The sequence below is a fragment of the Sebastes fasciatus genome, chromosome 4 (genome assembly GCF_043250625.1).
Source record: "Sebastes fasciatus isolate fSebFas1 chromosome 4, fSebFas1.pri, whole genome shotgun sequence".
Taxonomy (NCBI): Eukaryota; Metazoa; Chordata; class Actinopteri; order Perciformes; family Sebastidae; genus Sebastes; species Sebastes fasciatus.
Window position 1 is genome coordinate 25,115,436 of NC_133798.1, and position 23,718 is coordinate 25,139,153.

General features: G+C 41.3%; 1 protein-coding gene across 1 annotated transcript in view; it reads right to left on the reverse strand.

Moving 5' to 3' along the window:
• The window catches only part of igf1ra (insulin-like growth factor 1a receptor), a 94,649-nt gene that overhangs the window by 69,630 nt on the left and 1,301 nt on the right, over positions 1-23,718 (reverse strand). The window contains exon 2 of the mRNA XM_074633026.1: positions 11,072-11,635. Within this exon, the coding sequence (XP_074489127.1) occupies positions 11,072-11,635 (564 nt within the window). The remainder of the gene's footprint in view (positions 1-11,071; positions 11,636-23,718) is intronic.

A 23,718-nucleotide genomic window follows, 5' to 3' on the forward strand; every position in this document is an offset into this window, starting at 1 on the left:
CAAAAGTTCAGCTCAAAACGCTCCACAGTGCTGCGTCACTCCCGGCCAGTTAGGACACTGTGTCATGGACATAATATTTTAGTATATGACATAATAGTACATAGTATTTTCACTTTGAGTCCTTTTATTTAGCCATACAGATTGGTTTGATGTGCCCATGTTTTGACCGCTCAAATACAATAGAGGTGAGTTTTGTTTGTGGAGCTCACAGCATTGAAAAAATTATTAAATTGTTTTAAATGGCACTTTGCATACACTTGCTATTTTGTGATTAATACAAATATTGGAAAAAGTCTTTGTCATGATCTTTATTTGAACCACATCCCCCAGCTCTAGCCTACATGACAAATCTCTCTGATGATCTCATTATGAGTCAGCACTGTGTTGTCATGCAGGTGTCCTGTGGGGTTACTGGAAAACGGTGACAAAATTGTCCTGTCACCTTACCTTACCCTATCTGCCACCAAAGAGTCACAATAATCTTTAATGTCCTGCGAGTCTAAAGCCAATTTAGCGAGGATGAATGAGGATAGTGGCAGCTCCCAGGTGACGCGGCCTTTCCCTCCCTCCAAGCAGCAGGCAGAGATAGAGCTGCAGTGTGGAGCTCCAGAGACCTCTATATTTATCTGACACAGTAACAAGCCACTGTCTGACTGCTGCGCGGTGCAGTACAGCTGTACAGCTTCTCTTCAACCGAACCCCCCGCCCTCCCCATCCCTTCTCGGACTCTCTGCTCCGCTGTGGCCAGTGATGAGCGGACCAGGGATGACCCAGCAACATGTCATCACTTTTGAGAGTCATCATGAGTAAAATCGCATTTGCATCCGCGTCTACGGGAAGGAGAAATACACCGAATTCTGGCACTGTATAGATCGCCCAGCGGCGCTTCACACGCTGCTGGATTTCTCTACAGGAGGAGCCATATTTCAAAGTTGATAGCCATATTTCATCCTCGGCCACCTCAGTGCTGACAAAGCACCAACTGGTGATTGCTGTGTTGGAGTGGCCCATTGAGGCGGCCGGCCAAGGAGCTGCCGCTCTGCCAAGAGAGTCATGCCAAGAGGGCTGGAGAAGGCAGAGGAGCCCCAGCCACCTGTGCCCATTAGGCTGCGTGCTGACAACTGCACTAGGCCCTGGGGATCCCACCCAAACAAGCTGAGGAGAGAGAGAGGAAGGGGAGGCACTGCACAGGGTCAAGGTCATTTTTCAGTCATTGACAGAAAGCAGACTAATGACATCAGACAAGCCAGGCTGCTTTATGGATTGTTGACACTGAAAGACATATGGGGGAAGATTTGTAAAGAGCTGACATGATCAAAACTTTTGTTTGGAGCTAATATAACGTCGATCCTCATGCTGGTTAACAGGCAACTGGAAGAAAGGGTTTGAGGGGAAATTTGTTGTTGTCACAGGCATTTCATTTAGCTGTGTAATTCATGAGACCTCCTTTGTAATTTTATGATGTTCTTTTATCTCCTCATTGTGCACATGTTCCTAAAATGAACAGACGGCAAAAACACCGCTGGCACGCCGAGGCCTGCTTGATATCTCTTTTATAGATTGTACACACAACACACCCTTTAGATTCGTGACTCATCCTGAGCTAAGCCGCTGCAGGATACAATAACTGATCTTTACTTATTGTACAATAACTTTTATAAGATGTATCCCTAGTCAAACTTTAGCTTATTACTACCAAAGCTATATGGTCACAAAGCTTTAAAAACAGGACACATCCCACACCGACATGCCCTTGGGAAGGGGATCAAAGAAACACACATTTCAGCCATGTGTGGAGGGAAAGGTGGAGGGAGTAGATCCGATCCCCCACCCCAACCCCCTCGCCTCCTTACCACACACACACACACACAACAGGGGAAGAAAATAGAGGAGCAGTGTTTCTATGACCTCGGTGAACCTGACTAACTATTCTGGCAAAGCAGGATACTCTCCTCTCTCCGCGGTATGCCAGCGTACATCCTCACCTCTGCAGGAGAGATTTGTCAGCAGGAGATTTCTTTTTTTCCACTTTGGAATTAACCCGTGCTCTCAGAGCTTACTTGCAGGCATGGCACATTATCTCCCAGGAAGCACTGCCAAGCCAGCCCAGCAGTGAGTAAATGGCTGGTCTGGCCTGCACACTATACGGAGGGATAGAGCCGGAGCATGCAGGCAGACAGAGGCACGGCTCCGGCGCCAAGGGCAGGCACAGGCAGCAGACGTGGGCACTCGTCTCTCTCACCTCGCTGAGAGGCGTCACTAAAAGGCAGAGATAGCCCTCATCCTTCCTGCCATTTAGAGCCGGAGTGAAGGGAACCTACCACAGAGCCGGGGGGGCCCCACGGCTCTGTGAGAGGAAGTTATACTATTCACGCAGATTTATGAATGAGCGGTGAGAGCAAAAAGGATGAGTCACAGCTTCCGAGCTGTGCAGCCAGAAGGCAGCAGGCAGCCTATCACCAGAGGCACTGGGTGGCTCAAACAGGCACGAAGCAAGCTGGAAACACACTACACAAACACACACACACACACACACACATACAGAGACGAACACAGCAGGCACAGTCACAGCAGGCACTCACACAACCTGGGCACAAGTTGAGGAAAATTTGTAAACGAAGAGGGATGGCACGTGAGAGAGGAGACGTATGTGTTTGTGTGTCAGTCAGTCTCTTTGGAGGCGAGCAGCATGACACACGGGTCCTATTTTGGTCAATCAAGTCTACGAGAGGAAACCTAGGAAAAGAGGCCAATCTGTCAGTGCTTTGAGAGGAGTCCTTTGTAGGCCACAGAGGACAGGAGTCGGATAAACTCACGGCGCCGGCCATCAATGGACAATAAGCCCTGCTGTTCATACATGGACAATAACACACTGTATAACCATGTCATCATGAATGAACTTTGCTAACTTGCAATAATCAAATTGGAATTATGCAGAGAAAGGCGCTGTTGTTGACATTAAAAGTTAGCAACAGCAGTCGACACGTGTCTGCGGCTTTTCATGAGTGTCACCACTCTCTGCTCAAGCAGTGAGGCAAATATAATAAGTTACAATTTTGCGTTTGGGAGGAACTCAAAACAAATTAAAGCGTGAGGCAAAAGGAATTCCACCCTGACCAATCGTACTCGCCGCTCGTGCTCCAGGCCTCTCCAAAGTCCAAAGGCAACCAATAAAACCAATTGAGCAGAAAAACTATTTGTAACCAAACAGAGTTTTTCCCCTTCGCTTTAAGAGGGCTCAGGTTCTGGGTACTCAGTGAGGAAGGTCTCTGTTTTGGGTGAATGTGCTAACATCGGCTGGTAACACTTCCTAAGAATGACATTTATGAATGTGACCTAGATGGGATAAAATGTGGCAAAGGCCAGGAGAGGGGAGGAAGGTGGAGGAACGGAGGGTGCGGGGATGTAGATGGTCAGAAAACACACAAAGAAGCAATCACAAACGCACACTTGTAGTATTTTCTGCTCAAAATTGACAGCTAATGATTGTAATTAAGAGGCTAATAGATCTTTGATACATACATGAAAAGAAAAACTGAATGAAGCTCCTTTCCCACTAGACAAAAAACCTACTAACATCTGGCTTTTGTCTTTAGTGGGAAAGGTTACAATCAGCATTCATTCCCGAGACAAATGATTCTTCTGCAGTAGTCACGGGTATTTATCGGCTCCAGCTCCGAACGGCAGTGATGGAAACATGACACCCGGGTGGACACACTAATTTCCGCCTCTTTTCCGGAGCTTTCTTTCTTTATCATCTCAGCTACAAACGCTGTTCGTCTCCGTCCGAGCACGGCTTCAACATCGTTCCAAATTAGTCCGCATTGAGTTTGAAGAGCGATAAACAGAAACAGCTAGCCTGGCTCCGTCCAAACGTAACAACCAGGAACTATAAAGCTCACAAACAAAATGTATTATATTTGTTAAATATGTGAAAAAAACGGAATTGTGGTTTCATATTGTGTTTAAACGTTGTAGCTTCATATTTACTGTACAGATGCTGTATTGACAAATCCCTGCAAATAAGCCAATAAGCATATTTCCCCAGATATTTATCTAATCCTTTAAAAAATGCTAATATGATTTGCTAAAATAGCTATAACACTAGCATTAAAGCCTGTTTGCTATTGTAACTACGGTAATATTTGCTACTAATAGAACTGCAACGATTAATCGATTAGTTGTCAACTATTAAATTAATCGGCATTTTGATAATCGATTAATCGGTTTGAGTAATCTTTAAGAAAAGAAGTCAAAATTGTCTGATTCCAGCTTCTCAAATGTGAATATCTTCTGGTTTCTTTACTCGTCTATGAGAGTAAACTGAATATCTTTGAGTTGTGGACAAAACAAGACATTTTCCACAATTTTCTGACATTTTATAGACCAAACAACTAATTGATTAATCGAGAAAATAATCAACAGATTAATCAACAATGAAAATAATCGTGAGGTGCAGCCCTAGCTACTATAACTAAAATTTGATGTAAGATGATGTCAAGTCAGAGATGGTACAGTACATATCACAGCTGAAGGTGCAGCAGTAAAGGAATAACAAGAGAAGCTGTAGTGTCGGCGCTCTCTCTTTAACACACACACACACACACACACACACTGATCCCTATTTACAGCCTGTTGTTGCTTCTCTTGCCCTTGGACCACGGTTTAAAAAGACATAAGCGTCTAAGAACACAAAGAGAACGAAGGGGCTGCCGTGAAGTGAGCTTTGTCTGCTTCCTTTAATGTATTTATTTCAATGACACCACAGAGTTGTAACACTGAATCAATAGTCCCCAGTCCTCCGGGGAAATAATAGAGACAAGGGCGCCGTGCACGCACACAAACAGTACCAGCGGGGCCAGAGTTAACTGAAGTTACCTACAAAGGGCCGTCTACACTAATGTGTTGAAATGCTACCAAGCACGGGCCCAGTTTCTCCTTTCCACAGGACGCTGTGGTGACCCGGTGAACAGAAAAGAAAATCTAAACACGCTACATGATGGATCTGATCATTCCATCTTTAGTCTGGTGGTTGTTGTGGGAGGGCAGGAATGAATGAGTCTGATCGACATGAGTGCCATCTCTTTGGCACTAACACTGGCACGCTGCCTAAGCTTTGTACAAAATGGAGCGGAGCGCAGGCGAGCAGCTCATGCCGGGTGGAAACATCAGATGTATGGGCACTGAGTCATGGTGCTGAGTGTGCCCCCAGGAAAGCACCGGACCATTCAAGACTGGAATTTGAGCCCTCTTCTGCATCCTGTCCCTATAACCGCAGAACATTGATAAGCTTCAGAAAAGCCATTAAATATTTAAAAGCTTCCTCGTGTCTGCTGTTGGATGTTGGTTAAACAAAAAATGACTGTCAGATGATCATAAGAAGTCCCTCAGACAAACACAAAATACACCTACATCAATATATCATAACCACCATACGTTTAGCTGCTTCCTATTGCCAACAAATAGTCTCTGTATGGCCCTGCATGTGTAGTGTGCACATATAGCCTGTGCTGTGTATTTCCCCCTCTTTATCCCCTCACAACTGCAATGAGTAAGCCAGCAGGAATTTCTACCTTATATACTTAAAGGGGCAGGCTCATTCCTCCCAGCTTAACATACATTCCTCGTACCTAAAGTATCAATAAATCTAGCTCTTAGCCAGCACAAACGGAGCATAATTTCTGCTCAGTTCGATCTTTTCTGCAACTAATCTTGACAACAAGAAGTACGAGCTATGTGGTAGCTCCAGGAATCAATTTACGAAAGCCTCTGAGGGGAAAGGAGGATTTGCATTCTGTTTTCTCTCTAATTAATTTATATTTTCTTGTCAATAATGTTTTGATTAAATTAATTAGCACAGAGAGACAGAAAAACAACCAAACAGTGAAAATAGAAATATAAAGGAAAATCTCTGTTAACAATGCGTTGAATGTAACTAGGGCTGCAACTAACCATTATTTTCATTATCGATTAATGTGCCGATTATTTTCCAGTTTCTCGAAGTCCAAGGTGAATGTCTTGTTTCGTCAGTCCAAAACTCAAACATATTCACATTAAAATGATATAATACAGAGAAAAGCAGGTTATCTCCATATTTCAGAGGCTTAAAACAGCATTTTCTGCCTTTTTTTAAAATGAAAAATTACTTTGACGATGAATCAATTATCAAAAAAGTTAGCTACTAATTGATTAGTTGACTAACCGTTGCAGCTAGATGTAACTCTGCTGTTTTAAAAGCAGAGTAATATTGTGTATTTTTCTTATTGTTACTAGATCTCAAGTAAAGACTAAAGACTAAAACCAACAATTGATCACAGTAAAAACCTAGCTTATTCCTAAGTGGCATAGTGATCAGAAACACATCAATGAGCCACACCGCTGCACCGGGTTCCTTTCTTATGATGAACATGGGCACTGTACTTTATTTTGAGACGATCCCACATCGTAAATACTTGCTAGTGCACCAAATCCGCAGCTGAAAATAGTCCTCAACAAATTCACATTTCCTCCTGTTTGAGTAATGTTGCTAAAACCTACAGTGTCCAGCATTAAAAGAAAATGACATAGCTTTATTTTGTAAATGACACTATTTATTTGTGACCTGTTTTTAATCACGTCTTGAGTAGGCACCAATGAGCTTGGGGCTGAGTGCCACAGACAGAGGAGGGAAGTCAGAAAGCATTGAAAGATAGATTGTTGGTTTTGGTTCTTTCGTGGGATTTGTTGACAATAAGAAAAAGATAATATATTGCCAGCCTTATCCTTCTCAACTCTATCAAAAGATATCAAACTGTAGAAATTGCAAAAACAAAACAGCAGAAAGAGAAAAACAAAAACAAAAAAAACATTTTGTCTGCCCGTCTGAACCTGCTTACCCTTCATCCTCTAAAAGAAACGGTTTTACCCGGCTGTGAAGTGGCCTTAGGTCAGAGCACTCAGACCAGAGATATCAAGTGGGTCTCTGGCAGGGAGGGAGTAAACATATTATCAAATGCAAAAGTCTCCCGGGCGCGTGGAGAGCTCTCCCAACTGCCAGGGCTCCAAAATGCTTTTCCTCTGCTGCGTCTTCTTCAGGGTTCAGAACGAGGAAACACAGAGAACAGACTGTCTGTAGCATAACAGGACCGCAGGTCTCCTTATGTCAAATTTCAATTACACCACTGTAAGCTCAGTCGCTAAAATGCAAACTGTACCACTTTCAATCAAGTAAACCTCCGTTTTGCTTTCTCAAAAAGCACAGGCAGTTTCAGTAAGCGGACAATATGATTCATTAAACATTCACAGGCAGACTTGACCTCTGACATTGTTTATCAATATCTAAATACAACACTCAGGACATGATGTTCCTTAAAATCAGACAACAAACTGTAAGTTTGTGAAGATATGTGAGCTATGTGAGGATTAAAGTGAGAGTGTGTGCCTCCCTGTGGAGCTATGAAGACTAACCTGCCCTGAGACTGGGCACGGACACAGCAGCATGCTTTCCTGCTCGTCTGCCTAATTTTAAAAGCCTCTTGTTGTCTATCTGGCTTTGGCTCGGGTTCAGGGGCAGAAGGGAGGCCTGTCTGCAGCAAACACAGGGACCTGAGGGGGCTATTTGAAGCAGCCAGGCAGTTTTTAGTCACGGGATCCCCCCAAAACTCAAAGCAAACAGCGTGCGGTGTCAAAGGATCCACGGCCTGGCCAAACAAGCCGGTTGGCTGCGACCACTGCTGTGATGAGAGAATGTCTCCCGACAAGTAAACAGCGGAGAGATATCTGACAGCCAGAGCTGTTAACAGCCCCCTGATAAGCCCCGCAGAACAGAGCGAGGTGAAAATGGAGGAGGAAACACCAGCAGAACAACTGACAAGGCCAATCAGAGATGAGATCCAGGCTGAGGCTAAGCGAAGTGGAGAAGTGAAGAAGAAACGGACAGACAGCGTGTTACGAAAGAGAGGAAGGCAGCGGCAGAGAAGGCAGGGAGGATTTACGAGGAAGCGTGGGGGGGGTGAAGAAAGAGGAGGAGGAGGAGGAGGAGGAAGAGGAGGAGGAGGGGGGACGAAAAACAAGGGGAGTGACGGGCATTTTTCAACCCTCCAAGCCAAGCACTGCGCTTTAGCGAGAGCTTGTATACTTGACATTTGTCTGACATTTCCCCTCAGTGCCCCTCCTCCTGCGTACGGCTCCTCGGTCAGGGCCTCTCTACGCATCGCTGCCTGCCACTAAAAAGCAACCTCTGCTCCAATCTACACATCCCTACACAGTCAGTCCCACTCACTTCCATCCAGCCACAAATACAGCATTAACTTGGCTTATTCTGTCCAGCAGCAGCATATACTGTACACATTCACCTTTCATCTAACTTGTGGGAAACAAGTATCTGGTAGGTGGACAAACATGTGGAAACGAGGAGTTCTGTTGTTGCTCTGTGAAGCACTGAAGGCCCAGAGGCTAGGCAGACAGCACTCCCTCCTCATGTAGTGTAATTAAAGAGGAGACCGGGCCATATTGACTACAAAACCACTGAATGCCCTTGAAGGAACATCTGTACTGGAGAAAAACAAGACAATTATGCAGAGGGGTGCAGGGAGGAGAGAGGAATCTTAAACAGGAAGGAGAGAGGTAGACACATCAAGCCTTTAAAAAGACAGAAATGTTATCTGTGCATGAAGCCGGAAATATTAACAGAGCTTGCAGACTTGCTCTAGCTTCATTCTGTCCTATTATTGCTTCAGTAACTCCTCCTTTTTTTCCCACTGCGTTGCTCCCCGGAGCCTTTATCTGCAGCCTTGAGACCTCAGGGCTCTCTAGATGAATGCATTTACCCTGACCTCGGCCTGGGCCTCACAGAGAAGTGAACTGGTTCAAACAATACTGCCACTCTGCCTCTCAAGTCCAACATGCGAGAACAACAGACTGCAAAACACTACATGGTATCTAACTGTGGGAAGAGCAGACGTGACTTTAAGGTGATTCACGATGTTGCATTTTGTGAATAAAACAAATTTAGGACACTTTTGTTTTGCTTTTTGAAGAAAAGATATTCATATAAAACCAGAAACTATTTTTTTAAAATTCACACATCCAGCTGTTTATGCATCAAGGAATCGATAACAACATCCAGGGAGCTCCGATGGTCAGTGCATCCAAGAATAAACACAAGAGACACAGCAATAAACACCATAGCTTTTCTATAGAGACGGTCACTAGGGAAAGGACGTAAGCTTGATTTCCACTATTTGTTCTGAGGGTCCCGGAGGGTGAAGGAGGGTGGTGTTTAAGACTCCCAACTGAGCATGGGAGCTGTACACAGGTCTTTAATAGAAAAGGGCTGGAGGAACATTTTCCCACCATTATATCACACACATGAGAGGACAGAGAAAAATGGCACGGAGCAGGAGTCTGAAACAAGTTTTCAACGCCAAAACAACAGTCAAGTTTGACATAATCCTTTTCAACAAGAAAAAAAAATGTATCTTTAGGCTATATCTTTTATTTACTCCACGGTGCAGTATGGATATTCAGACTCCAGAGAGAGGGAAATACAAAAAGCCTGTCTCTCTCAGGTCCCAATGTGTTAATAGTCTATGCAAAATAAACAAATACAGGGAAATAGTACACAACGTCGAAGCTGCAGCATTGATGTCACCCTCGAAACCGCACATAAACAACATCTGTAACTATCAAAGCAAAGCAGCAAAAAGATGGAACTTGTCCTATTATATCTTGTCATCAGCATCTAAATGTCCGCTCAGTAACCATTTCTACACATAATCATATATTAGGCACTTTTTTGTGATGTTTTTATTACTGAAACATAATGAAATTAAATGTACTTCAATTCTTTTAAAGATATCTTAATTGAGCTCAAGTGTTTTTGTATTTAAAGATATGTTAATAGCCTTTTCTGAATTTTTGTGATTACCTTTTCAGCTTGTGAAATGGGGCATTGTGTGTTATTCTTAAGTGCAGTCTGTGAAGGAATTTGAACCTCTGATAAAAAAACAACCTCTGCAAACCCTCTGAACCCTTGCAGAAATGTTAAAAAATAAAGAATAGATGGCCTAAGGAAACAACTAGGAGCTTGATATCTTCAAAATAGCTGCATGAAAAGCGATACGGAGCGAGAAACATGATATTAAAAAAAATAGTTGGATTTTATGTCAGAAAGAGCGGAACATTTCATCAACAGTTCAGCTTAGTCTGTCTGTCTGCCTGTGTCAAACGGGCTGCGGGAGAATAATACAAAGGCTTGAACTGCCTTCTATAGTCGTTTTGAAAAGGCGTGAGACGGCTGATCTGGTTGTCCCAATTTCTAATAAAAAAAAGCACAAACTGTCTCTGAAATCTGAGAGAGAAAGAGCGGGGAAGATATGTAGTGTTGCTACAAGCTGCTACACTCGAATGACTGAGACAAACTGAATATAAATACACATAACTGAATTAATTCAAACGCAGAATTTAAATTATATATATATATATAGATGCTATGACCCTCCTCTGAACTGCTTTTAAAAATGCATGACCCTACCGCGGGGCCGAAGTTATACAAGGATGACCCTCCTCCAAATTCTTCAATATACCCCTTTTCATAAATTGCGAAAAGTCCCTAAGGCAAATATTTAACTGACATGGTCCAGACAGGTAGACTAGCTCATTTCTTGGCAGAGCAGCTTTAACCTCAACTGAGTATGCCTTTCTAATACCCGGTGCTCTATATTGCAGCCATCCTTCACTCCACAAATAGCCTGATCTAAAGACAAGGTCTCTATAATGAACAGAGAGGAAATGTTTGCACTGGCCCGTGGACAATCCTGCAGCCTGACGGAAATGAAGGAAAAACACTGCGTAGATTCATGGGATTTGTTTCGCTGGTGCAAAAAATGCACAATTTCAGAATGTTTATAAGACCTGAAACCACCTACATAGATCAAAGTCACATCTGCACTCACTGTACGTGCGTCACAAAATGTTGCGCACGCCGCCGTTATCAAAATGCATTTAGCAAACATCACATTTAAAAGCTGCTTTCTCGACATTATCCGCTGGGATAAAAGTAGGAAATAAAACATCATAGAATTCAGGTTACCTTTCTGGCACTGGTTGGAGGTCCAACAGCGGTAGTCGTAGTTATCATTGAACGACGTCCTCTGACAAAGAGGGTTATCCTCCATGATGCCCGGGCAGACGTTGTCACACTCCTTTGCCTTCTTATTCCCATTGATTATGTTGTTGGACCCAGCATTCATAATAAGAGACCAGTCCACCGAGTCCAGGTAGCAGAGCTCGGGGTTCTTCTCAATCCGCATGGATCCCCGGGTGATGTTCCTCAGGTTGTACAGGCCGATGTCCTTCAGGCTGGTCATCTCGTAGATCACCAGGGCGTAGTTGTAGAAGAGATTGCGCCCGCGGATGACACTCAGGTTGGGGAAGAGCATGCTGAGGCTGTCCAGGCCCGAGACGCGAAACAGCAGCAGGTAGTCGGTGATGACGGTCAGCTTTGGGAAGCTGAGGGAGCGGAAGACCTCCTGGTTGATGTTGTTGGTCTTGTCGTTGATGAGGAGGATCTGCAGGTAGCCCTCCACCACCGTACAGTTCTCCAGCCGCTTGAACTCGCTGATGTCATTTCGGATGTCGATACTCGGACCACAGACTGGAAGATACAGAGAGAGACGACACATGAAGGTGTTAATTCTCTTAGAAACAGATCATGAAAAACGCATGTACAATAGAGAGCCTTACCGATTTCCTTTTGTATCAGAAATGAATGTTTGGTGGAGAACACGGCAATGCTACGTGTAGATTACTTTTGCCAAAAGATTTTAATTATAATAATCTTCTTGAAGCATATAATCCTGTTAGTCAAGATGGTGAGGCTGGTACTTTGCTGGCAACATGTCATACATACAAATAGTACAGAGAAAAAGACAGTGTGTTCAGTGCTAGGGAATCATGTTTCTAGCTACACTGTATAAAGGAAGTTAATGTTCTCTCAGGCAGGCATTTTTATCATAACAAGGGAGAGATGTTATCATCAGGGTCGGCCGAGGTGAAGACATTATTAACATTGAGATGACTTGTTATTTAGCCTCACGATGACTTTCACAAGCTGACATCTTGATACATCTTCTGTATCACTATCTATCTTATCCGACGCAAACATTTCACTCAAAAATGTTGCGTCTGTCACCTCAGATAACCCCCCCAGCGATTGAATAAGCCATTCCTCTGTGCTCGGAAAACAACACTTGAAACCACAGTGCCTGCAGCGTTCTCCAACACCACACACACACACACACACACACACGTAAACATTAACAACAAAAACGCCATTTATTATTGATGACAATCAACTCTCCCTCTAATCGTGCCTATCAATTTACTACACCTGGGAATTAATGGTAGATGATATTCTCATAATGTTATTGTGCTCTAATGCAGTGGTTCCATTACCTTTTTGTCTGATGTACCTTCACAGCCCTGTCAAATGAAATTAGCTTTTTATCCGCTTTATCGACAACAGCGTCATGTTCCAAATGTGTTTTATATGAATTGAAATTCAAACTGTATCTTATTTGACACTATTAATGATATATATTTGGATTTTTTTTCATGCAATTGAAATGTTGGTTTGGTCAAGTTTGCATTTGTACCTTTTGGAGTCGTAGAAGTTTGACTTTTCAACCATTTATCCATTATTTTGAGCTAACTTACCTATTCACTTTTAGCTAACTATTTAACTATTTTGCCATTATTTTGAGCCAACTTAAAGGGACTATTTGTAACTTTCAGAAATGCTTGTTAACAGCGACACCTGTGGCCGTGAAATCAACGAAAGTCAGCGTCGAGCTCGCGCTTGCTCGCTCTAAATATACCTGAACGAGCATCGCTCAAAACAGTGAGGCGACACACGTCAGCTAAAACCACAATATCACTCTATATTTCAGCTGCTTGGCAGTAATGTTAGCTGACCAGACGAAGGTCTCTCCATGAACATGATTTAGATCTGATCCTAGTGTTGGCTTTTACTGCCTAAGTGCAGGCTGAAGCAGCGGGGCTCTGCAGCGTGTCTCCCTGCTCTCTCCGCCCGCAGCCGGAGAGAGCAGAGGAGACACCGGCACCCGGTCGGTAACGAGAAGACAACGTAACTCTCTGAAGAGCTCCGTCACTTCACAAGACACGGGAAACCTCTGTTGGTCTGGAGGAGCTGCAGCAGTTATTTCTGCACAAACGTCCCCTGTACATTCACTAGATATTCTCAGAGCTAAACTAACTCTTCTGCAGTGTGGAGTGAGCGCGCGTTCACGTCTAGAGGTGGAGGACGCGCGCGCTGTCTGAGTGAAGGAGAGCAGGCAGCGGAGACGAGGCTCCGGCCACACGCGAGCGCGCATATGCGAACGCGCATGTGTGGCGACCCGCTACATTTATACGCTTAAAAAGTTACAAACAGTCCCTTTAACTATTCACTTTTAACCATTCATTTTAGCTAACTAGTTTTTACCATTTAGCCATTATTTTGACCTAACTTAACTATTCACTCTAAGCTATTTAGTTTTAGCAAACTATCTAACCATTCATTTTAGCTGGTCAGCTGGAGAGCTGCAGAGCCGTGCTGGTATTAAGGTCCCGCCCACTCACCTTCCCGAGCCAATCACGAGCAGAGCACAGCCTAAGCTCGTTAGCGTGAGACACCTAGCTTCTACGTTAGCACCATGGTAGCTGTTTGGCTAGAAAGATACTTACTACTTACCATACCAACTCTACAACTACATTTATGATGAAATTAACACATGTTCTATTACACAGAGTTGTGATGGTTATTGAAAGATAAAGTTGCATCTCCTCTCTCGTACAATTCCCGAGCATCCTGCTGCGCGACTACTTCACACAGAGCAGCTGTCAATCATGAAGTCTCACCCCCTTTTTATAGCATCAAATAACTAATTAAAACCAAACTTATCAGAAAAAAATTAACACTTGAACATACATCAGCGTGATAAGAACTGCCTAAAATGACAGAAACCATCTTTGGGAAAAATGTATTTGAGCTGTACTTTGGCCCATGTCCCATCCACTAACATGGAGGGGGCGGGATTTATGACCTATACTGCAGCCAACCACCAGGGGGCGATCTAGATGTTTTGGCTTCACATGTTACTTTTAGCCACATCTTTTAACCATTTATCCAGTACTTTTAGTTATCTAAAATATTTCAACCATTTATCTATCCACTAACTAAACCATTTATCCATTAATTTTAGCTAACTGTTTAGACACCCCTGCTTGCATTCTAACTAGTTTTACACTCTTAATTACAACACATAGTTTTCCTGTGTTACAGCTGACTCAATATGTAGATATATTATTTAATTAGTAATTTCTAGTTAGTCGGTAATTTATTCTTTAGATTCTTAGTTGAGCTCCACAATCTTTTCACATACCTCCAAGCAACTGTACCACCTGGGGTTTGGGAATCACTGCTCTAATGCCAAAGACAAAAAGATGCACGGACGTACACAACAGATTAAAACCTCTAAACTCCCTTACAATGCATTGCGTTAAATATTTATGAAACAATAAATGATTTCTATAAATGGCACATACTCCAGCTAACAGGTTGCATATTATTTTGAACTGTCTAAAAGAAGGTTCAACAGTCAGCACAAGAAATGCCTTGACATATGAGCTCCTCTGTTAAACCTGTTATGTTCTTACAGAGGCTTAGGACGCGGTCGCAGTGAGCGACACAGTCACAGAGCCTGTCCAAAGACACAAACAGTTTTCAATAAGAGTCTATGATCCTTCTCAAAACACTTGGGATAAAGCAACGAGCCAAACTGTTTCTAGTCCCAAAATAAACACTGTGTCAACAGATTGTCTTTCTAAAATGCTAAAATAGTTGTAGAAATCATTCAAAAATGACATAATGTGACCTCTCCTTGGCATATATTCAACCATATGACGACTATGTGCTCTTGTGAGTAAATGAACTTCCCTTCAGTAAATACAAAAAAAAGCCATGTTGGATGTTTTGTTCAAACTATTCTGCCACTGCATTGTTTCTGTGGATGAGTGGGCTATATTTGCTGCTGTCAGGGTGTTTCACTTCTACCAAATTTAGAACGGAAACGATTACTCCACAAGAAAATAGTATTTGCTTTCTCCAATCAACACCAATGCCCCTGGGCTCCACTTGTGAGCCATCGAGCTGCATGTCTTCTTTGTTTCATTGAGAATTTTCTTCCAGCTTCTCCAGCAGCCGGAGAGAGAGGGAGGGAGGAGGGGTGGAGCCACTCAAATACAAAGACTAATTTGTTTGTTAGTAAAGAGAAACTCTAGGCCCCACTTCCTGATGAGGGCATTAATAAAATCAGGGGGCGTCTGGCCAGAGAATGGGAGGGGGGGAGCGAACAGATACTGTGACAAAGGAGAGATAAAGTTTCTGCCATGCGTGGCTATCAGAAGCCGTCCTACATGGTGTAAAAACACGACAAACAGAAATGCATTAAATGTATTTGTGGGTGTCAGATATTCCCGCGTCTTTTATCAAATTGATTTATACAAAAAAAAAAAATGCTGAATAGAAAGAGGGAAGAACAAGAATGCAGAATGAAAGAAAAAGCTCCTCTTTGTGATTCTCTTGTTCTACTCATTAGGCATGTTAAGTAGCAGGAATTCCAATCATTTCCTTGGAAAAAGGATTGAGTAGGTAGTTGCCTCAAACTAAGCCTCCACGCTCCTCTGATTCTTGCCAGTCAATCCATTTGTTGTGAAGACAACAATGCTTAAATACAATTTGGAAACCCTTTATTTGTTGTTGCATTAACAGCAAGAAGTGAAATGGAAGTGCTGACATGTAATAATGACGTAAGAGTGATGTGATATTTTAGTCTCAGTGTCCACAGAGAGACGGATAAGCCTGCATACATGTGTCCGTCTCTCCCTCCTGTCTCTCTTTGCTCTTCACACTGCTGAGTAAACACACATATCTCCTCGGGGTAATGGGATCCATCGGCTCGTGTTTATGATTGATAAACCTTGCCCTGGCCCTCCATGGAAATGTCATCACACAAACACACGCGCACGCACACCTGCGCACGCACGCACACACGACCCGTCGTAAGTCAGTCGAATTAAGCCGACGCTAATGGTCACTGTTTATCTTAAGTTCACATAAAACGTGGTCCTATGTAAATAAACGTAATCTTAGTTTTGGCTGACAGAAACATGACTTTCAGACCACATGTCGTACTGTTTATCAAAAGGCCACACACTCGCTGAGCATTGTGGGAAAACACATAATTGTGTCCTTTTCCAGACATCCAGCTATAAACTGTTATTAGAAAGAGTTGAAGAGGTGTTTTGTGAATCGACAATAAGCAGGGCTGCAACTACATTCATTTTTGATTATGTTGAAAAACAATAAATTATCACAATGCAGCCTGCAAATGTTTTCATTTCTACTGGAGATATAAGTAAAACCACTACTACTTCTGATATTTTTAGCGCTAAATTTGAGTATTTTATAGTTTTATTCTGTAGCATTGAGAGAGCTCCAACCATTTCTATGTATATATTTAAAATATGCTATATTTAAACATTTGTTCCAATTAAAAACATATCAAACAAATATCCCTTTATCGTGTGACCCCATGTTACTGAAAAGACAAGAACAATTCTGGTTTAGGAAGTATTTTAAATATATGCAGCTTGTATGAAAGCATGTGTGTCATTTCTTGGGGTTGGTATCATCCTCCTTTAACAATATATCAAAGTCAGTGCTAAATATTGAGAATTGATGATTATTATATATGCACAATAAAAGTGTCAAAAGTTATATATATTGTAGAGTTTCAATGATTCACCAACGATTTTCATAATCAATTACTCGGTTTGAGTAATTTTTTAAAGAAAAAAAAGTCAAAATTCTCTGATTCCAGCTTCTTAAATGTGAATATTTTCTGGTTTCTGTACTCCTCTATGACAGTAAACTGAATATCTTTGAGTTGTGGACAAAACAAGACATTTGAGGACGTCATCTTGGGCTTTGGGAAACACTGATCGACATATTTCATAATTTTCTGACATTTTATAGACCAAACAACTATCGATTAATCAAGAAAATAATCTACAGATTAATCGACAATAATCGTTAGTTGTAGCCCAAATACATTGGATTTTTCAATTTAACACAAAGCTCTAGTTCATAGGAAATCACAAAGCATCTAGTTTGACTTAAGAGAGGTGCATATAGATGTATACAATGGCATGCACAGCAAAGAATTAACTACACTGAACCATAACAACCAGCATCAAAATGTTCCCACTAGAATCCAGTTCTGGTTCATGCAGTGAGGGAGCTGGTCACCGTGCGGTCATATCCCCTCACACCTGCCACATCAACAGGCCCTAATCCCCGGCATACTGGAAGTCATCTGACCAGCGGTCTGGTGGGCCACTTCCCCTCAGTGGACCTTACTTCAAACACTGTGGCTCAGATTTCACCAAAACCCCAAACAGTAACGCTACACTCTCCATCATAACAACCCTCTCACACAAAGACTCCCCCTCTCCCAAAATGAGGGGAGAGGGCAGGAGGTAACATACTCTGTGTTTACATGCACACTTAACCTGATCACTATAAACAACCACGTTTAATTCACTGTTTGATTATAGTCAAATATGTACTGCAGTGATATTTATTAAGGGGTTAATGTTAAGGATGTGTGGAAGAATGCACGAAACGTACAAAATGAGGGAAGGAACTTTATCGGTATTGAAATCTAAGTGGTGATGAATGTATTACTATGATTTGTACGTTGTAGCCTAGAATCAATTTATTTGGAGTCACCCCAAAAAAACGTTTTTTTCCTACCACTGCTTGTTTTACAGCTGTTTGTGAGTGGAAACACAAGTTTCTATCAGGTTCACTCCATGACCTCTCTGCTGTATATGAATGAAATTCATAAAAGAAAACAAAGTAAAGTGAATAATCAAGCATCATTTCAGGCGTTCTGCAACATTGATTCCGAGTTTAACATCAGATTTAATCTGAAGCTATAGCCTACCCTTACGAAAAAGTAGTACGAAGTTTATCAAGTTTATTTTATTAAGTACACTTAAGTAAAGCTCAAGTATATATTTCCCAAGTATACTTTAGTATACTAGTAATGTACTAGTAGTATACTACTTTAATACTTCTTGGGACTAAATTGGCCCACTTTTTAGTTTATAAAAGTATACTTTTAAGTATATAAGAATAGTAAACTTTGAGTACACAACTAGTTTACACCTACATTTTATTTTGTACTGCAACTATACTATAAGTATACTGATAGTTTGCTGTTTATATACTTGTAGCCCACTTCTTAGTTTATGAAAGTACACTTTAAAGTATACTCTCAGTAAACTACTAGTTTAATTGTTTTTATCCTGCAAGTATACTTGTATATACTTGTAGTCCACTTTTTAGCAGAGATTGGGACTTAAGTCTGACTTGAGACTTGACTTGGACTCTGGTTCAAAGACTTGAGACTTGACTTGCAAAAAATGACTTGTGATCATCTCTGCTTTTTAGTTCATGAAAGTATACTTTGTATAATTAACTTATAGTATTTCGCCAATGATTTATACGTCTGTTTATTCGTCACATGCACAACAATTACAGCAAGCAGTCATACAAGTAAAAGCAAAATGAGAATCCAAAACATAAAATAGTGCTAAATTAAAGTAGCAGTATTTTGTTGAATGTAAACAGGATGTACTGCGATATAGTTTACGCATGCTGTGCTGTGGAATCACATGCATATACAACTTGCACCTCAGTGTTTACAGCCTCCCTTTACTCTTCATTACAACAATCACAAATAACCGAGTGATGACCGAACGATTAACACGAAACAATGAAAAGGTCTCTCGCCAAAGATTATGAAAACACCTCTGAGAATAATCTCCGGCTGATGAATCCTCCACTCGGGACGGATCCACATTTCAGTTCTTGATGAACAGCTTTCAACTGATACAGCGAGCGAGTGCCATCCATTAGAAGAGCGAACATTTGCAATCATCTCACAAATTGTACAATACTCCCCGGGCCATTAAAACCGGCAGCCCATGATGATGTATGTGCGGTTGGCCAGAGACTGCGTTTGAGCGAATCCAATGGCGGGGCCACTTGAAATAAAGTGTTTAATTAAGCATTGTAAACCTCAGCTGGCAGCCTGGAGGAGCTGCAGGACAGCGTTTGACTGCACTCTCGCAAACTAGCCCAGTGACACACTTTCACATCCTTACACAGGGGCACGCCACTGACTCAGGCTGTCACGCTGAGTCCTGCTGCACAATAAACTCACATGCATGCACACAAAACACACTTTGCAAACACACACACACCGTGGGGCTATGAACACTCACTACACTTTCTCGCAGGGGGGTGAGACAAGGCATTCCTGCATCCAGCCAAGCCAGGAATGGGGGAAGGGAACGCATGGTGGAGTGTTGGGGGGGGGGATGTGTAACCGTGTAGTCACAAGATGGAGTGGGGCACCTTGGAGTAGAGTGACAGCAGTCACATCTGAGCCACTTGCCCCGTCACGACAAGGAGAGCCATACTGCAACATGCCATACACCAAAGGGCGAAGTAGGAGGGGCGCCTGTCAAACACAATGCTTGCTGACGTTTGATTATTTATGCCGCCATTCAAGTTTTCCGGAGCAACATGTCCCTTCATAAATAACTGAACGAGAACAGTGGTGTGCCCTCATGGAACGGGACAGAGGGTGCCTGTACTCACACAACCCCTACGCCAATGTTGTTGGTGACATATCTATTTATAACCCCTAATAGTAGTGGTGCCAAGTGATGAAGTTTAAGCGCATCAGTCTACGCAGGAGAGACCGCTCCGTGTGAACAGCAAAAAAGCCAATAAAACAGTTCACAAACTCTCTACTCTTCCAATCAACAAAACCAAGTCTGTTTCTCTTGCAAAGTGTATTTTTGCACAGTCTATTTCCAAACACCGAGTCTCTATCTCCTCTCGCGCTCTCTCTCTCTCTCTCTCCCTTTCGGAGACTTGTTTGCTGCATACTTGGACGCCATGGCGTGGAAAGTTTACTGTGGTGAGAGTTAAAAGGGATCTTAATTACGTTTCATTGGTGTGGACAGATTATCAACACGAACAGAGAGAAACCCCCTCATGGAGCGCTTGGATATGTGTGATTTTCCACCAAGTGATGATAGAAGCTGGAAATTCAGACCCTCTGCCCTCTCAGTGAAGTAAACATAAGCGATAAACTGGTGAGACCCATCCCTGTCTTGATATTCACCACAGTCTTTTGTCTCTGAACGCTTTGTTCTGGAAGGTCTGATGTATTATACAACACAGAGCGTCAAAGATCTGAGAGCAGCCACTTGTCTCCCAGCCTCATGCTGCGTTCATGGGTGTCGCGCTGGCTCAGGAGGGCGCACACAGAAACGCACACCCACATGGCTGTGGTCGGACTACTGGTCAATAGGACCAGAAAAGTTTTATTCTTCTATTTGAATGTTAATAGAGGTCAGTCTATATGTCTCCTTCCCATGTCAAGTTGTCTCCACCATCCCACATGTCCTCTCAGGGAACAGACAAATTAGTACGGAAGTGACGTAACACCCCGACACACACACACACACACACACACACACACACACACACACACACACACATACAAATCATGCCACCCAAGTTACGCAGACACACAATCTCTGTGCTCGAGGTAGAAAGTTGCACCTGGAGAAAAGTTTACTGACTAGCAGGCAAATGACTTTAAATTGAAAATTCACACATTAAATGTCTCGTACTTCAAAAGGATCACGACTTTGACGTAGTTTTAAAGTGGAAGTAGAAATAAAAATGTTGATTATTGACAGAAAAGCAACCACAGAAATTAAGGACAATGTTTTAAACTAAAACTCACACTTGTCCCTGTTTAAACTTAGACAATTAATAGGCCTATAACTTAACACATTATTTTTTTTTAACTATTTATGATAGCCTAAATATTAAGTTCACAGACAAAATACCAGAATTGGCTAAATCACCTCTCTAATCCAGTTAGTTTGGGCCTAAAGCTTTGTTTTGTTTAGCATCATCTTTACCCAATTAATATGCTATTTAAGCCTAATAGTGTATATCATCACCAAGCAGTTACATTATTCAATGTAACTTCAATAACAAATTATTCAAACTGTATATACTGGGCAATAAATAGAGAAGCAACCCTCATTGACCCTTATTAATTCCCAGTTGTTCTATTATAGCACTGGCAAAAAAGCAGCCTTGATTCCAGCTGCTATACACAGAACATTAGAAAATAATATGCTACTTTAGATTAGATGAGAAAATGTCAAATATGCTCTGAAGCATTTATGAGTGCTTTCTAAATTTTAAACTACAACAACAAAACATTGCAGCAAGGGGACTGAAATAGGTAGAAGCTCAAGACATTTAACATGACTAAACATGTAGACTAAGAAGTTAGAAAAGGGCCTAACTTTTAGGGAATTCCATGAAAAATAAGTCTAACTTATTGGTTACTAAAGCAAATAAAGAACTCAAAATGAATGCTTACAACAGAGAAAATAACACTTTTAAACATTGAAAAATATGTTTGTTTGTTATTTCAATAATTTTATCTTTATATTCTGAAATTGTTTCAAGACTAAACTGTAAAAGTTTTTTACATGTTTCTGACACAAATCTCTCATCTCTAGTGTCTCATGAGCCTGGACTCAGGTGCTCCTGCATATGAATATGAAGGCTTGCATTAATAATATAGCTTTATATACAGAGCTGCTTAGATCGATGAGAAATAAGTCTGACTTATTGGTTACTAAAGCAAATAAAGCACTCAAAATGAAAGCCTATAACAGAGAAAATAAAACTTTTAAACATAGAAAAATGTTTGTTTGTTTATTTCAATAAATTTATCTGTATTTTGAAATTGTTTCAAGACTAAACTGTAAAAGTTTTTACATGTTTCTTACACAAATCTCTCATCTCTAGTGTTTCATGAGAGTGAAAACACTCCTGCATGGACTCAGGTGCTCCTGCATATGAATATGAAGGCTTGCATTAATAATATAGCTTTATATACAGAGTTGCCTAGTTTACTAGAGAATGAGATCGGGAGATAAAACAATATTTTTTTTCATCATGGTTACTGTTTATGAAGATAGTTGGCTTCAGTATATCATTTGTTAGTGTGTGTTTTTTTAACTGTCTAAACATGTAGACTAAGAAGTTAGAAAGGGGTCTAAGTTTTAGGGAATTCCATAAGAAATAAGTCTAACTTATTGGTTACTAAAGCAAATAAAGCACTCAAAATGAAAGCCCAACAGAGAAAATAACACTTTTAAACATTGAAAAATATGTTTGTTTGTTATTTCAATAAGTTTATCTTTATATTTTGAAATTGTTTCAAGACTAAACTGTAAAAGTTTTTTTACATGTTTCTTACACAAATCTCTCATCTGTAGTGTCTCATGAAACCTGGAGTTGAAAACACGCCTGCATGGACTCAGGTGCTCCTGCATTTAAAGGCTTGCATTAATAATATAGCTTTATATACAGAGTTGCCTACATCGATGAGAAATAAGTCTAACTTATTGGTTACTAAAGCAAATAAAAAACTCAAAATGAAAGCCTATAACAGAGAAAATAAAACTTTTAAACATTTATAAAATATGTTTGTTTGTTATTTCAATAAGTGTATCTGTATTTTGAAATTGTTTCAAGACTAAACTGTAAAGTTGTTTACATGTTTCTTACACAAATCTCTCATCTCTAGTGTTTCATGAGCCTGGACTCAGGTGCTCCTGCATATGAAGGCTTGCATTAATATATAGCTTTATACACAGAGTTGCCTAGTTTACTGAGAATGGGAACTGGAGTTAACAATTTTTTTTTCATCATGGTTACTGTTTATGAAGATAGTTGCCTTAAAAGTATATTATTTGTTAGTGTGTTGTTGTTGTTTTTAACTGTATGGCATTTTAAGAAGCAATGGTTGGTGTTTCAAGACTAAACTGTAAAGTTTTTTACATGTTTCTTACACAAATCTCTCATCTAGTGTTTCCTGAGCCTGGACTCAGGTGCTTCTGAATATGCAGGCTTGCATTAATATATAGCTTTATATACAGAGTTGTTTACTAGAGAATGGGATCTGGAGATAAAAACAATATATTTATTTTCATCATGGTTACTGTTTATGAAGATAGTTGGCTTAAATGTATATTATTTGTTAGTGTGTGTGTTGTTTTTTTTAACTGTATGGCATTTTAAGAAGCACTGGTTGGTGTCTGATTTGGGTTTTTCATGCGCAGCGACGCCACACCACCAAATGCAAAATGGCCACATGGTCGTAGTAACCTTCAGCTCTGGTCTCTGGATTCATCCTCTCTGCTCTCTGGCTGTCTAACGTGGAGATTACATACTGGCGACGTGCGTCTATATATCTCTGCTCTGTTTCTCTAAATAAACCAAAAACCTGCTTTATCCAAAAGAGCTGATATTACGCACAATAAAGCCGATTTTGCGTAAATGTGTTCACCTATAGATACTGACGAGCAGCTCCACACCACCACATGGTCCTCAGCTAATATGTAAGTAAAAACAGGCTACATGCTCACTGGGTTTGTCTTGTTGTAAAATCCTAATATAAAAAGGTATTTTCATTTTTAATAAATACATTCTAACAC